The 16,086-nt window shown below is 37.9% G+C and overlaps 1 protein-coding gene across 4 annotated transcripts in view; it reads left to right on the top strand.

Annotated features, from left to right (window-relative positions):
- Positions 1 to 15,656, top strand: part of DCUN1D2 (defective in cullin neddylation 1 domain containing 2) — a 53,105-nt gene extending 37,449 nt beyond the window's left edge. For 2 of the 4 annotated variants that reach the window (XM_049856245.1, XM_049856247.1), the window contains 3 exons: positions 4,661 to 4,743; positions 7,078 to 7,174; positions 14,551 to 15,656. In XM_049856245.1, the coding sequence (XP_049712202.1) occupies positions 4,661 to 4,743; positions 7,078 to 7,174; positions 14,551 to 14,630 (260 nt within the window). In that variant the 3' untranslated portion in view covers positions 14,631 to 15,656. Of the gene's footprint in view, positions 1 to 4,660; positions 4,745 to 7,077; positions 7,175 to 14,550 lie in introns of those variants that run through there. The other 2 variants (XM_049856248.1, XM_049856244.1) reach the window with 2 other exon arrangements.
- The last annotated feature ends 430 nt before the right edge of the window (positions 15,657 to 16,086 follow it).

The following is a 16,086-nucleotide window of genomic DNA, read 5'->3' as shown; positions in this document are numbered from 1 at the left end:
GTATTCTTTTTAGTCTCTTTTTATCTACAGGTTACACTCTGTCCCTTTCTTTTTCTATAATTTATCTGTTGTAGAACCTGGGACATTTGGCTTGTTGTAATTTTCCTCAGCCTGGATTTTGCTGGTTGTCATATTCAGTAATATTCATGATTTAGTTCAGCGTGTTCTTTCTTCTCTGTATCAGTTGGCAGCTGAATCCAAAGGCTTGCTGAGACTCACGTTTTCTCCTTTGGGCAAGACTACAGGTGGTGCTTGCTGTGTCTTTCATCAGAAGACATATAATGTGGGTTGTCTTTCCTTTTGTGATGTTAGCAGCTATTGCTGCTCAGTTCCTAGATTCACTAGTGCATTAAGAATTGCAAAATGATGATATTCTGTCGTTTCTCCTGCTTCTCCTCTTCTAGTATTTGGTTATCCACTCGGTTCATGTAGAAAAGTCTGGATGAAGGCTTGATTCTTTGCCTTTAGTAACCAGCTTTCAAGCTAATGCATTGGTTGTCTATCATTTGAAGATGATCAGTTTTTTTGTTTTTTTTTTTAACTATCATTGTGAGCTCAAGGTTTTCAGACATTAAGCTTTTTTGTATTACAACCGTACCTTCTGTTTTCTACACTAAGAATCCTGGTCCTCAAGGATACAGGTGATGATAGAATTAGTAGGTCACATAATTATTCATTTACTTTATTGCATATTATACACACCACAGACTTAGAATAATACTACTAATACTATCTCCACTAATGTAATTACTAAGAATTTTAAAAAATGTTACGTGTTCTATTCCTGCTTTTAAAAAAAGTCTGACTGTATCTACGTCGTCTGAGCATAGGACTATTACTTTCTCACCTCTCTCCCTTTAACAGTCATTTAGTCTCAGTTCTACCCGTAACTAATGCTCATCATTAGTCCTCAGGTTGACATCTCTCCGGTTATTTTGGTTGTTTGAAACTTATTCTCTAGTGAATTCTCCAGGAAGTGCTCATGGCAACAATATTCCCTGAGTCCTTGTATGTTAGTTAGTTGTGCTGGATATGAAATCCTTGTCTCTTCTTTTCCTTTCTTTGAATGTCTTAAATATGAAACTGTATTAGAATAGCCTCTTCAGGAAAATTATTAGATTATTTGATCAAATAATTGGATTACTTGAAAATTTCAAATAGTGTACACACTGTTTTGGAAAGCTGTTTGAGGGCTTTAAAAGAATGAAAGAAAGGGAAAAAAAGCTGGGAGAACAGTTATATGACTACAGACCAAAAACAGAGACATTGATTTTACAATTTCCAAGGTAAATTACATGGTCTGTCTTCTGATTGATCCAGTGTGATACAACTACAGCAAAAGCCTTAGGAAAAAAGCATGGAGAGCAGTGGCGGGATGGCATTAGAACAGACTTACAGAGATTTATCCTTTATTTCCTTCATGTTTGTATATGTGTTTATGTGTGTTAAGATGATATGTACTGTATTACTTTTATATACAAATGATTCTTTACCTTGTACTTAACTAATGGTCAACCTAATAAAGAAAATAATTAAAACTATTTGACTATTTGCTTTAATGTAAAAAAAAAAAAAAAACAGGATAGTTTCATGCTGGCCAGAACCTGGAGTCAGAATTTGAGAAAGTTTTATTTTTTTTTTATTTTAAATTTTTTTATTGTACCTTAGATGAGGGCTTACAGAACAAACTAGTTTCTCAATAAACAGTACACATATTGTTTTATGACATTGGTTAACAACCCCATGACATGTCAGCACTCTCCCTTCTCAACCTTGGGTTCCCTATTACCAGCTTTCCTGTTCCCTCCTGCCTTCTAGTGCTTGCCCCTGAGCTGGTGTGCCCCTTTAGTCTCGTTTTGTTCTATGGGCCTGTCTAATCTTTGGCTGAACGGTGAACCTCAGGAGTGACTTCATTACTGAGCTGAAAGGGTATCCAGGGGCCATACTCTCAGGGTTTCTCCAGTCTGTGTCGGACCAGCAAGTCTGTTTTTTTGTGTGTGTGAGTTAGCATTTTGTCCTACATTTTTCTCCAGCTCTGTCCAAAACCCTCTATTGTGATCCCTGTCAGAGCAGTCAGTGGTGGTAGCCAGGCACCATCTAGTTGTGCTGGACTCAGTCTGGTGGAGGCTGTGGTCCATTAGTCCTTTGGACTAATCTTTCCCTTGTATCTTTAGTTTTCTTCATTCTTCCTTGTTCCCAAAGGGGTGAGACCAGTGGAGTATACTAGATGGCTGCTCACAGGCTTTTAAGACCCAAGAGGCTACTCACCAAAGAAATTTTGATTTTTGAATGAGTAAAGTGTCATGATAATTAACTAATTTTTAATTTTTTTTTTATCTGCCCTAAGATCCTTTCTTGACAAAGGGAACATCTTCTTGATCTAATCCTAAATGGAGCCCTGCAAGCATAAAATTTAAATAGTAGTAATGCCTTCTTCTAAACAATAGTTTTTTTACTCGGGAGATAAAATTTTTCAAGAGGTTTTTGGAAAGAGAATACCTACTATAAAGATTCTTTTTATAGCCACTGAGTAGCTATTGGAAACCCTAGTGGCGTAGTGGTTGTGTGCTATGGCTACTAACCAAAAGGCCGGCAGTTCGAATCCAGGCGCTCCTTGGAAACGCCATGGGGCAGTTCTACTCTGTCTTATAGGGTCGCTTTGAGTAGAAATCAACTCAACAGCAACAAGTTTTTGGTTTTTGAATAACTATTGTTCTTTTCGTCCTGATTTTGGTTCTCAAGTTCAGTTCTTTGGAGGGTTGTTCTTTTTATTATTTTGCAAATGGCTAAATCTATTAGGACAGTACTATACATTTTCACATAGGTAATATTAAGTACTAAAAATGTATGCATAGAAACCAGGGGACTTTAGTAAGAAAGGTTACTAGGACCAAAAATATATTAAATACATGCCATAAGATTTTTTTTATAAGACTTTATTTTTTTTTCTACCCAGGTTAACCTCCATTTCTCAACATGCTTTCTGTCATTAAGATGAATTGAATGTAGATTTCAAATAATGTTCTTTTTAAGTGATAGGATATAGACTGATAAGCAGGAAAAGACTAACCATCTACTTAGCATTATATTACGGGTCTCATAGGTAAGGTTTAGAGAGTTGTTACAAACTGTAAAACCCAAAACCCATTGTCAAGTCAATTCTGACTCATAGCAACCCTACAGGACAGAGTAGAACTGCCCCATCAGGTTTCCAAGTCTGTAAATCTTTATGGAAGCAGACTGCCACATCTCTCTCCCTTGGAGCAGCTGGTAGGTTCAAACCACCGACCTTTTGGTTAGCTGAGCACATAACCACTTTGCCACCAGGGCTCCAATTCCAAACTATAAGTTACTTAAAACTTTCTGATTATTTCTTTCCGATTAAGACTTCAAGTATTTAAGGTTGAGGAAGGCTGTAATGGACCCTTTAAATATGTAGAGAATATAAGCAGTTTATTTAGAATTGATTATTACTCATATATATCTCTTTTGCTTATCAAGTTTTAGTAATGATTGACCCTGGAAATCTCATGTTAGAGCTCCAACTTTAATAGTTTGTTTTTTTTTTCGCCCCCAGCTGGGACCAAACAAAATCTAAATGAAAATATTTTGAGAATTGTTTAGTTGGGTATCTTGCATTTAAACTTACCTGATCTTTTACCTTAATATATTTATTCATCTGCTTTTCACATTGGTTTATCTGACATACATGCAGAAAATGTAATTAGAAAATTATTTCAATATAGTTCTTTTATTGAGCACTATTCCACATGATTATAGGTTGTCAATGTAAAAAATAAACTTCTCAGGCCCTTTATTTACTTGCCATGTCAGTTATATAAAAAGAAATAGATGGAAAACTTCCAGGGAGCAGACAATGAGGCAGTATTCCAAAAGATTAAGAATTGGGGATAATACTCTAATGCAGTTCTAACCCTCAGCTTTAATACTCCATTAAGGTGTACATGGTCTTCAGTTTGAATCCTAAATCCTGTAGATTTATATAGAAACTGAAATAATCATATACTGTCTTTGGTCGAGGAAAAAGTCAAGGCATTGAGTAATACAGATTTAAATATCCTTTTATCAGCAAAAAATGCATTTCCCTATGTTCGCGTATTTGTTTTGATTATGTGTTCAGAAATTCACGATCCTGGTAGTGCTTATGTAATTTCTGTCTTCACTTTTGAGTCAGATTCTATTTTAATTCTTACAATGACAACGCAGGTCTATCTGGAAAGCAACATCCCCCTTCCTTTCTGAAGAAGTTGTTTAACTTCTAGTTCATTGTTTAGAAAGGGCAGTATTCTATTTTATAAAACAAATTATATAAATTAATAGTATCAAGATCAGTTCAGGTTTAAAGAAAGCTTAGTATGTATGAAAATGAGTCTTCAAAACTGTTAGAGTAATTATTTACATGTCCAAATACCTTAATATACAAATCCTTTTTAAAAGAAGTTTTCTCACATTTATAAAATTAAATTACATACAATTATCAGGAACACTTCTGTGAAAATAGCACTCATATTACTCTTGGGTAAGATAGCCAAATTCTGTTGATCAAGTAAAAATCATTGTGCTAAAAAGTAGTCATTTTTTTGTACAATGGGAAAAGAAGTTTGGATTTATTTATTAACTGTTCTTCTCTTTTTGCCAGATTTAGAAATGGCTGTTGCATATTGGAATTTAGTATTATCTGGAAGGTTTAAGTTCTTAGATCTTTGGAACAAATTTTTATTGGTAAGTATACTGCTGCTTCTTGGTGGGTATGCTCAGTGTGAAGGTGAAATCAGCAGATTACAACTAAGGTTGGCTCTTCTTCTAGAAGAAATTATCTAATTTCCTGGCAACTCCCTCTTCCCCAGCAGATACACCAGAATATTATCCTTCTCCATCCTGAAGAAACTAAGTTTAAAGTATTACATATGAAAACTTTGGGTAAACTGTAAAGTCCTGTTGTTCTGAGTTGCTGTTGAGTCAGCTGACTCCTGGCGAAGCCCCCATGTGTAACATAAAATGGTTGGCACGTTCTAGTCCATTGTTGCAACCACTGTGTCAGTCCATCTCATTAAGGGTTTCCTTGCCTTCGCTGGCCCTCCACTTTACCAAACGCGATGTCCTCCTCCTGTGATCGGTCCCTCCTGGCAATGATCCAAAGTAAGCGAGCTGAAGTCTTAGACAATATTCTGTGATACGTGAGGTTCTCACTGGCTACTTTTCACCTCACGTGCAGCCACCACCCGTCTGTCAGTGGAGGCTTGCGTGTTGCTGTGATGCTGAACAGGCTTCAGTGGAACTTCCAGACTAAGGCGTACTAGGAAGAAAGGCCTAGTGAGCTACTTCTGAAAATGAGCCAGTGAAAACCCTGTGAATCACAACAGTCTCATCCGCCGCCATGAGTCAGAGCCAACTCAACAGCAGCTAATGACAACAGCTCTTTTCAGAAGTAGATTGCCAGGCCTTTTTTTCTAGTCTCTCTTAGTCTGGAAGCTGCACTGAAACCTGTCCAACATGGGTGACCCTCCTGGGATTTGAAATACCGGTGGCATAGCTTCCAGACAAGCCACTGCAATATGACAAACTGACAGAAGAGTGGTAGTGTGAAGTCCTATGCAGAGTTTATTAGATACCCAAGAAATTACCGCACAGCTTTACCATATTCTGGTATACCACAGCAGCGAGGCTTCAAGTTTGATCTGGCTCTAGTGGTTGGTGGCAACCATATGAGACTTTCTAAGTCGGGGTTCTAGATGATCTGCTTCAAACTTCAGCCAACTATTAATTTATTGTCTCCTCTGAAGTCCCTAAACTGATTAATTCGATACTTTCTCTGAGAAACTTAGAATCCTTGAAGCAAGTACCAGAGTCACACTTTTTTCTAAAAGTTGCTGCTGGTTCCAAAACTATGGATTGTATTCCATTGTCCAGTGGAAACACCACTGTGTGTGTGTTTATAATCTGATACCATTTTTAAAGTGTATTTTACAATGTTAGAAGGAAAAAGGGCTTATTTGGCCTCTTTAAGAATCAGTTGGTGCTGGTAGCTTGAAGCAGACCACAGTAATGCTGGGCCCTGTCTCAGTAGGAAGCTTTCCTTAAAGTAAAATAAGGCACTTCACACAGCATAAACCCGTAAGTAGAGTAAGAATGCCTAGATGGATTTAATAATAATAGATAACGTTACTTTGCTTCAGCACTTACTGGTTTTATGGCCTTGGGCAAGTTATTTAACTTTCCCGTGCCTTGGTTTCCTCATCTGGAAAATAGAGCTGGTAATAGTACTGCCTCATGGGGTTGCGGGGAAGATTTGATAATTAATACAAGTAAATCGCTTAAAACAGAGCAAACTTCTTAAGTGTAAGCGCTGTTTGTAAACGCTAGCATTATTTAGAAGGTCCTTGGGTGATGCAAATGTTTGCACTCAACTGCTGACCTAAAGTCTGGCAGTTCGAATCCACCCAGTGGCACCACAGAAGAAAGGCCTGACAATCTACTTCTGTAAGATTACAGCCGTTAAAAACCCTATGCACTATTATACTCAGAAACACATGGTGTCGCCATGAGTTGGAGTCGACTGGACAGTAACAGTTTTGGTTTGGTTTAGTGTTACTTAAAATGTTGTCGATAATGTAATAGAGGAATGCTCATTTAAACTGTTTATCTCATTAAATTATATGCTATATTATATCTCTTAAAAATATTCAGAAGTTAATAGTCTTCTGCCCATGAGTCTCTTCACTCCTTCCCTGGGGTCTGTAACCAAAATTTTAGGCGTATAACCCAAGAATAGGCCATCTGCATGTTACAAAATCTACAGGGTTAGCCTTGTAAATCCAATTTATAAAGCTTTATAAATTGTTTTATTTTGTTTTTAAATAAGCCTGGTTTCTATATTTGCTCACTGGCGTTGTAGCCAGTTTATCCAAAGCACTGTCTTTACTTTTAAGTTTTAATGATTCCGTCACTGCACTTGTTCCTCATCAGGTTGTGTAATGAAGAGAACCAGCTAGAATATTTGAGAGCCGCGCTTTGTATCTTAAATCTTGTGGTTCTTTTTAATCTTTTATGTAATAGGAACACCACAAAAGATCAATCCCAAGGGACACTTGGAACCTTCTACTAGATTTCGGAAATATGATTGCAGATGATATGTCTAACTACGATGAAGAAGGTACTGAAGTTATAGTATTTTGGATGATTGCTAAAAATTCTTAATTCTGATAAAAATGTTAACATTTCCTGCCTTTAGAGGGTAGGATAGTGATTAAGAGTATAGGCACTGAAATCAGACCAACTCCAGTTTGACTCCTGGCCCTACCACTTGCTTGTGCAGTGTCCCTATCACTGAAGTGGGGATGATAATCATACTCACTTCATTAGTATTTTCTGTAAACCCCAGGAAAGAAACACAGGGCTTCATACTTAGTTTAAATCAAGACGATAGGCATTTAAACCAAAGCATTTCAGAAATGACATGCAGGGACTCCTGTGGCAGAACTATAGAACTAGATAGGTATTTGGAAACTACTGCTCCCAAATAACCAATACCATTTGAGTCCTTAGGTCAGTTATTTAGCTATGCTATTTAATCTTATTTGGACATTCTACATGTTTATTTACATAAATGTAATTATATATTTTGTAGTTTCCTCCTCCCAAAATATTTCAAAACACTAAATCAGAGGACATTTGAATGCCTCCTATGTGTTAGGCACTCTGCTACATTAGGAAAGAAATAGTCTCTGGGAGGAAGGTCTCATCCTCCAGGCTCCCCACCCACATCGTCTGCTTTCTCACTGCCTATCATCTAAGATGTGACCTTCTCTGTAATATCCTTTCCAGTGTGTCTTCTCCTGCCCACCTCCCTGCACCCTTAGCAGAACTAATCACTCACTCTTTTTTGTTCTAGGAAGTATAGATTCTTCAGCTCAGCACTTATCACCTTCCTTTGTAATTAATGGTTTACATATCTGTCTTCCTCACTGTATTATATAAGCTCCTCAGGGATCTTAGCTTGTTCCTCTTTTGTATCTTCAGCACTTAGCAAAAAAAAGAATTTTTTTTTTTTTTTTTACCTAGTACAAAATGGGCACTTAATAAATGTTTGTCAAATGACTGAATGAGTATTTGAATATAGACATAAGTGCTCTGTTTTCAAGAGCTCACCCAATACTTGGTGAGATAAGCCACATCTACATAAAAAGATGGCGAAAAATGTAAGGTAGCGCTGTCAAAAGAGATTAAAGACGACTTCCATAAATGGAAAGATGTTCCACGTTCATGGATTGGAAGACTTAATATTGTTAAGATGTCAGTGGTACCCAAAGTGATCTATAGTGTCAACACAATCTTAATCAAAATTCCAATAGCCTTCTTTACAAAAGCGACAAAACCAATCTTCAACTTAATGGCAAGAGGCCCCGAATAGCTAAAGCAACATTAAAAGAGAACAAAATAGGAGGGCTCATACTTCCTGATTTTAAAACATACACAACTACAGGAATCAAAACAGCGTGTTACTGGTATAACAATAGACAGGTAGACCAGTGGAATATATTTGAGAGTCTAGAAATAAACCCACACATCTGTGGTCAACTGATTTTTGACAAGAATGTAAAGTCCATTAGATGGGGAAAGAAGGGTCTCTTCAATAAATGGAGTTGGGAAACTGGATTTCCACATGCAGAAAAACTAAACAGAATCTATGCCTCACACCATACACAAAAACAAATTCAAAATGGATTAGGAACCTGAATGTGGTAACTTTCACCAAAAGTACAATTAAAAAAAAAAAAAAACCTAAATGTGGAAACTAAAGCCATAAAATTATTCGAAGAAAATGTAGGGGCAATGCTATTAGGCACACATTTTTTAACAATGGATTGTCTGATATAATAACAAAAGCACAAACAACAAAACACAAAATAGATAAATGGACCTCATAAAAATTAAAAACTTTTGTTCATCAAAAGACGTTTCCAAAAAAGTGAAAAGACAGGCTACCGACTAGGAGATTATCTTCAGAAACTATGTATCTGATAAGAATCTAATAACCAGAACATATATAAAACTTTTGACAACAACAAAGAGACAATCTAATCGTAAAATGAGCAAAGGACTTGAAATGACATTTCAGCAAAAGCAATATTCAAATGGCCACCAAACACATGAAAAGATGCTCAGCATCATTAGCCATCAGGGAGATGCAAAGCAAAACCACAGTGAAATACCATTTCATTCTGCCTAGGATGGCTAATGTACAGAGAATAAACCTAGGAAAATGGGAAGTCACCAAAAATGAAATGGAATGCATAAAGATCGATATCCTAGGCGTTAGTGAGCTGAAATGGACAGATTGAAGAGCAACAGTGTCATATTTATTGTCAAAAAGAACATTTTCAAGATCCGTCCTGAAGTACAGTGCTGTCAGTGATAGGATAATATCTGTATGCCTACAAGGAAGACCAGTTAATTCGACTATTACTCACATTTATGCACCAGCCACTGATGCCAACGATGAAGAAACTGAAGATTTTTCCCAGCTCCCACAATCTGAAATTGACCAAACATGCAATCAAGATACATTGATAGTTACTGGTGATTAGAATGTAAAAGTTGGAAACAAAGAAGAACAATCAATTGCTCATATGCAGGTTCAGGTTGAAGCTGAAGAAAATTAAAACAACTCCATGAGAGCCAAAGTATGACCTTGAATATATCCCACCTGAATTCAGAGACCATCTCAGCAATAGGTTTGATACACTGAACACTAACGACCAAAGACCAGACAAGTTGTGGGACGACATCAAGGATATCATACCTGAAGATAGCAAAGGGCCATTAAAAAGACAGGAAAAGAAGGAAAAGGCCAAAATGGATTTCAGAAGAGACTTTGAAACTTGCTCTTGAATGTAAAGTAGCTAAAGTGAGAGGAAGAAATGATGAAGTAAAAACTAAACACAAGAAGATTTCAAAGTGCAGCTTGAGAAGACAAAGTAATGTATCATAATGAAATGTGCAAAGCCTGGAGTTAGAAAACCAAAAGGGGAGAACATGCTCAGTGTCATGGACTGAATTGTGTCCCAAAAATATCTGTCAGCTTCGCTAGGTCGTGACTCTCAGTATCGTATGATTGTCTACCATTTTGTCATCTGTGTATTTTCCCTATGTATTGTAAATCCTATCACTATGATGTAATAAGATGGATTAGTGGCAGTTGTATCAGTGAAATCTACAAGATTAAGCCAATCTGTTTTGAGATATAAAAGAAAGGAGCAGAGAGACATGGGAACCCCAAGAAAGCAGCACTGGGAGCAGAGTGCATCCTTTGCACCCAAGGTCCCAGTGCAGAGAAGGTCCTCGACCAGGGGAAGATTGATGACAAGGACCTTCCTTCAGAGCTGACAGAGAAAGAAAGCCTTCCTCTGGAGCTGACGCCCTGAATTTGCACTTGTAGCCCACTAGATTGTAAGAGAATAAATAGTGGTATTTGTGTTACACAGTACTAGATGACTAAGACACTCAACATTCTCAAACAAGAAGAACTGAAGAAAAATTCAACCCTTGAGCTGTAATATTGAAGGATTCTAGGGGCAAAATATTAAATGACATAGAAATCATCAAAAGAAGATGAATATACAGTATGCCAAGAAATTTGAAAGACAGCTACCTGGCCAACTGACTGGAAGAGATCCATATTTGTGCCCAATCCAAAGAAATTATCAAAAAATATTATTAATGTCACACACAAATAAAATTTTGCTGAAGATCATTCAAAACCAGTTGCAGTAGTACATGGACAGGGAACTGCCAGAAATTCAGAAGCCAGATTCAGAAAAGGACATGGAACTAGGAATATCATTGCTAATGTCAGATGGATCTTGCCTGAAAGCAGAGAATACCAGAAAGATGTTTACCTGTGTTTTATTGACTATGCAAAGGTATTTGACTGTGTGGGTCATACAACTTATGAATAACATTGGAAAGAATGGGAATTCCAGAACACTTTGTTGTCCTTATATGGAACCTGTACATAGACCAAGAGGCAGTCGTTCAAACAGAACAAGGGGGTACTGAGTAGTTTAAAATCAGGAATGGTGTGTGTCAGGGTTATATCTTTTCACCATACTTATTCAATCTGTATGCCAAACAAATAACCCGAAAAGCTGGACTGTATGAAGAAGAATGCGTCATCAGGATTGAAGGAAGACCCATTAACAACCTTCAGTATGCAGATGACACAACCTTGCTTGCTGAAAGCAAAGGGGACTTGAAGCACTTACTGATGAAGATCAAAGCCCACAGCCTTCAGTATGGATTACACTTCAACATAAAACAAAAGTCCTCACAACTGGACCAGTAAGCAACATCAGGATAAACAGAGAAAATACCGAAGTTGTCAAGGATTTCATTTTACTTGGATCCATAATCAGTGCCCACGGAGGCAGCATTCAGGAAATCAAACGAAATCTGCCGCAAAAGACCTCTTTAAAATGTTAAAAAGCAAAGATGTCACTTTGAGGACAAAGATGCACCTGACCCGACCCACAGTACTTTTAGTCATTTAATGTGCATGGAGAAACCCTGGTGGCATAGTGGTTAAGTGCTACGGCTGCTAACCAAAGGGTTGGCCGTTGAGATCTACCAGGTGCTCCTTGGAAACTCTATGGGGCAGTTCTGCTCTGTCCTATAGGGTCGCTATGAGTCAGAATCAGTTCGACGGCACTAGGTTTGAGTTTTGGTTTAATGTACATGGGAAAACTGGACAATTAATAAGACGGAAGAGGAATTGATGCCTTTGAATTATGGTATTGGAGAAGAATATTGAATATACCATGGACTGCCAGAGGAACAAACAAATCTGTCTTGGGAGAAATACAACCAGAATGCTCCTTAGAAGCAAGGATGGCGAGACTTTGACTTACATACTTTGGATATGTTATCAGGAGGGACCAGTCCCTGGAGAAGGACATCATGCTTGGTAAAGTAGAGGGTCAGCGTAAAAGAGGAAGACTCTCAAAGAAATGGATGGGACACAGTGGCTACAACCGTATGCTTAAAAAGCAACAATTGTGAAAATGGTACAGGACAGAGCAGTGTTTCATTCTGTTGTACATAGGATCACCGTAAGTCGGAACTGACTCAGTGTCATCTAACAACAGGATGGCTAAGATTTAAAAAAAAAAAAAAATCCAGAAAATAACATGTTGGCAAGGATGTGGGGAAATTAGAACTCTTTTCCATTGCTGTTTGGAGTGCAGAATGGCACAGCCATTGTGGAAAACAATGTGGCAGTTCCTCAAAAAAATAAAAATAAAGCTACCATGTGACTCGGCTAGCCCATACCCAAAAGACTTGAAGGCAGAGACTCAGACTTGTACGCTAGTGTTCATTGCAGCACTGCTCAGAGTAGCCAGAAGGTGGAAACAACCTAAATGCCCATCAATAGTGAATGGGTGAACAAAATATGGTACATATGTACAATGAAGTACTAAGCAGCCAGTAAGAGAAATGAAGTCTTGATACATGCTACAGTGTGGATGGAGCTTGAAGACTTTGTTCTGGGTAAAATAAGTCAATTACTAAAGGAAATAAGTCAATCACTAAAGTTGTATAACTTTGCTTATATATAAAGAGAAGAACAGGCAGATGTATAGAGATCAAAGTTTACTAGTGGTTACCAGGGGCAGGAGCGAGAGGGGAAGGGGGACTAATTGCTTGTGGAGTACCGAGTTTCCGTTTACAGTGATAGAAAAATCCCATTGACTAAGGACAGGGTTGCATAGCCAGTTATTGAAAGTGCTGTCAATAAGTTGTACACCTGTAAAAAATTAAATTGGCAAAAGTTGTGTGATACATTTACAACAGTGACAAGAAAAAAGAGTAGCTGCTGAGGCTGCCTGTGTACAACCAGACACCTCATGGAATTTGGTTCCTTGCTTGGGGTATTTAGGGTCATGGCTTCATTGGACATCCCAGTTAATTATCCTAATCAAGTATTTAGTACTTCTGTGCTACCTTGCAGTCTGCTTCATAATGCTTGGGGGTCTTAAAAGCTTGTAAGCATCCATCCAGGGTACAGTAATTGGTCTCTATTTGCCTGGAGCAGAAGAGGTACAAGGAGAGTCAGGAACCGGAGGAGGAAATGGAATGTGTGGCCAATTGCCTCCATGAACAACTGCCTCTTTTGCCGTGAGACAGAAGAATTGGGTGGTGCCTGGCCACCATTACTGAACATTTTGATCCAAGATTCTAAAGAATCCTAATCAAAGGGGGGAAAATGCAGAATAGAATTTCAAATTTTTATGGAATTCAGCCTTTCTGTAGCCATGGAATCTGGATGAGCCCTGATAATCTTTTAAACCTTAAAAATATTCCCTGAAATCTTCTTAAAACCAAAGAGTAGTTTAGCTTAACTAGTAGAGAATGTCTGCCTTGAGCATTATGCTCTTTTAAGATCTATCTATATGGGATCAAATTGACAACAGCAGCTCAAAAGATTAGATAGCAACCTTAGGGGGACATTGAATTTACGTGAATAGGGGAGGAACAATGCATAAAAGGGGAGTGAGAATGGTTGTACAACTTGAAGAATGTAATCAATGTCACTGAATTGTACATGTAGAAAGTACATGTAGTAAGTATGTGATAAGTGCTGACCTGAAGAATCTCTACACTCCAGAACAAGCAGGAGTGATGGATTACTTCTGCTAAGGGTGGGGAAGTGGACAGAAGACATGCTGGCGAGGATGTTACAGAGAAGGTCCCATCTTAGCTGGTAGGCAGCTGAGTAGTAGTAGTCTTTAGTGTTGCAGAAGCTTAGAGGAATCATTTCAGTTTTGGTAGATTTGGCCTGGGCCTTTATGAGTGGGTACGAATCAAGAAACACAAAGGAGGCATGTGTTCCTAACAAGAAAACAGCACCCTAGGTGCAAGAATATAAATGACCTGTTTGAAGGAAAGCAGTTCATCAATCCAGGGAGCCCTAGTGGCACAGTGGTTAAATCCTCAGATGCTAACTGAAAGGTCAGAGGTTCAAACCCACCAGGCATTCTGCAGGACAAAGATGTGGCAGTCTGCTTCTGTAAAGATTACAACCTTGGAAACCCTGTGGGGCAGTTCTAGTCTGTCCTGTAGGGTTGCTGTGAATCAGTGGGTTAGTTCATCAGTCCAGCCTGAGGACAGATAGGTACATTTCTTTTCATTCCCTGTGATCATTTAGTCCCAAGTGCTTGGAGCACCTGGCTGAGGATTGTCAAGCCATGTCAGGCCACTGTGAGAAACTACGTGTTCAGATAGACTGTGTGTGATCCTCATAACAAAGGGGCTTTGTCAACGCATGCTAACACACCAACACTTGTTGACCCTGGTCTGGCCAGGACAAAAGAATTAAAGAACTTCAGCTACGTTGTACTGTGAAGCATGAGCTGTATAAACTTAAAATCATTTTGGTTCTTAAAATAGAAATGTCAGATTGTGAAAACAGTGGTTTGAATATAAAAATATCGCTTTAAAAACTTGTTTTTTGGTGTGTTTGTTTTCCTTTAGGCGCGTGGCCTGTCCTCATAGATGATTTTGTAGAATACGCACGGCCAGTAGTCACAGGTGGAAAGCGCAGCACTTTCTAAGCAGAACAGTTAAGCTGGATTACGATTATAAATGAATTGCGTCCTGTCAAGGAGACATTTTGGTCGGTTACTGTGTACATTCTCACTGCTTTCAGAAGTCATCTTGACCAGTCATGAAACTGAAACAAGCATCCGATTCTGCTTAAAGAAAATGGTGACTGTTTTATGGACACCGTAAATTCCTCCGAAGATGACTGCTTTGGAATATTTGGAGATGGGGGTCATTGTAGCTGTGGCTGTAAGAGATTTCTGCATGATTTTTATATTTAAGAAAAAGTAACATAGAGCCCATTTTGCAGGACTGCAGAGCATGCTATTCAATCCGTGATTTAAGGTGAACACCAGCAGTTGCCGAAACTCCTGCTGAATTATATTGTAATTGCACTTAAAAAACAGTATTTGTGTTCTCAAGTAGGATGTTGTATTTTTATACACGTCAGAGGTGTTTAAAATGTGCCCTAAAGATGATCTTGTAATGGATTTGAACATTTTTTAAACTTGGTGCCAGGAATTCAAGATTTATATTTTTCGAATTATCAGATATCTAGATTTGCCAAATCTATTTTTGTTTGTTTTGATTTTCCTAGACGTTCATCTGCAAATCACTGTATAATTTTTAATATATCATTACAGTTTGCACAGTGTGTGATTTCAGGAAAGTTTTAAAGTGTTTACAAGTCAGCGGGCCTATTTTACTTTTAATAATGTTATTTGAACTTCCTAAGAAGTTTCTTACAGTATGTTTTTTTTTAAAAAAATGTTGTATTACATTTAAAGAGACATTTTTCCATGAAAAATAATTTCTTTTGCGAGTGATGAATTATAGATTTAACAATCACGCGAGCTGATTCCTTTCAAATATCTGCAGTATCTGGTAGAATGTCTAGCATCCAACCCTTTGTACAGACCGTACAATTTACAAGCTAAAATATACATTGTTGTGAGAAAACAAAATAAAAAGCAGAAACCTTCATCTTATTTGAGAGCTGCAGTCTGTCTGTCTTTGCATCATGTTACCTGTTTTTTCTGATCTCTACCTTGTCAAAGTGAACCCTCTGGCGCAGCCCAGGAATAAATTATGTGATGTCCAAAGGCTTGAAAAGCCTAAGAGGTCTCCTTGCTCTTCTTTTGGCAAAGCTCTTAAGAGTTTTGGGATTTCCTCTCTCTTGACCCTACCTCACATTTAAAAAGAAGAGCTTAACAATATTTGATCTTCACATTATAGGTGTGCCTTGCTGCCCATATACAGTACAGTTTATGACACAGATAAATTGGCAATTATTGTACAGGAGAGAATGTGAAAGAGCTTCACTTCAGACTTCCTATAAAATAGAAAGCATGCCTAAAATTTGCAGTTTAATTTGACTCCCCCAAATAGAATTCATTCAGTGTTTTAGGAAACATCTGTTTAAAGCATGAGGGGTATCTGTTTAGGTATCCTTGCTAGGGTATGAAC

Source organism: Elephas maximus, chromosome 17, assembly GCF_024166365.1.
Source record: "Elephas maximus indicus isolate mEleMax1 chromosome 17, mEleMax1 primary haplotype, whole genome shotgun sequence".
In the NCBI taxonomy this organism is placed as follows: domain Eukaryota; kingdom Metazoa; phylum Chordata; class Mammalia; order Proboscidea; family Elephantidae; genus Elephas; species Elephas maximus.
Note: the sequence above shows the minus strand (reverse complement) of the source record. Positions and strands in the feature narration are given on the sequence as shown.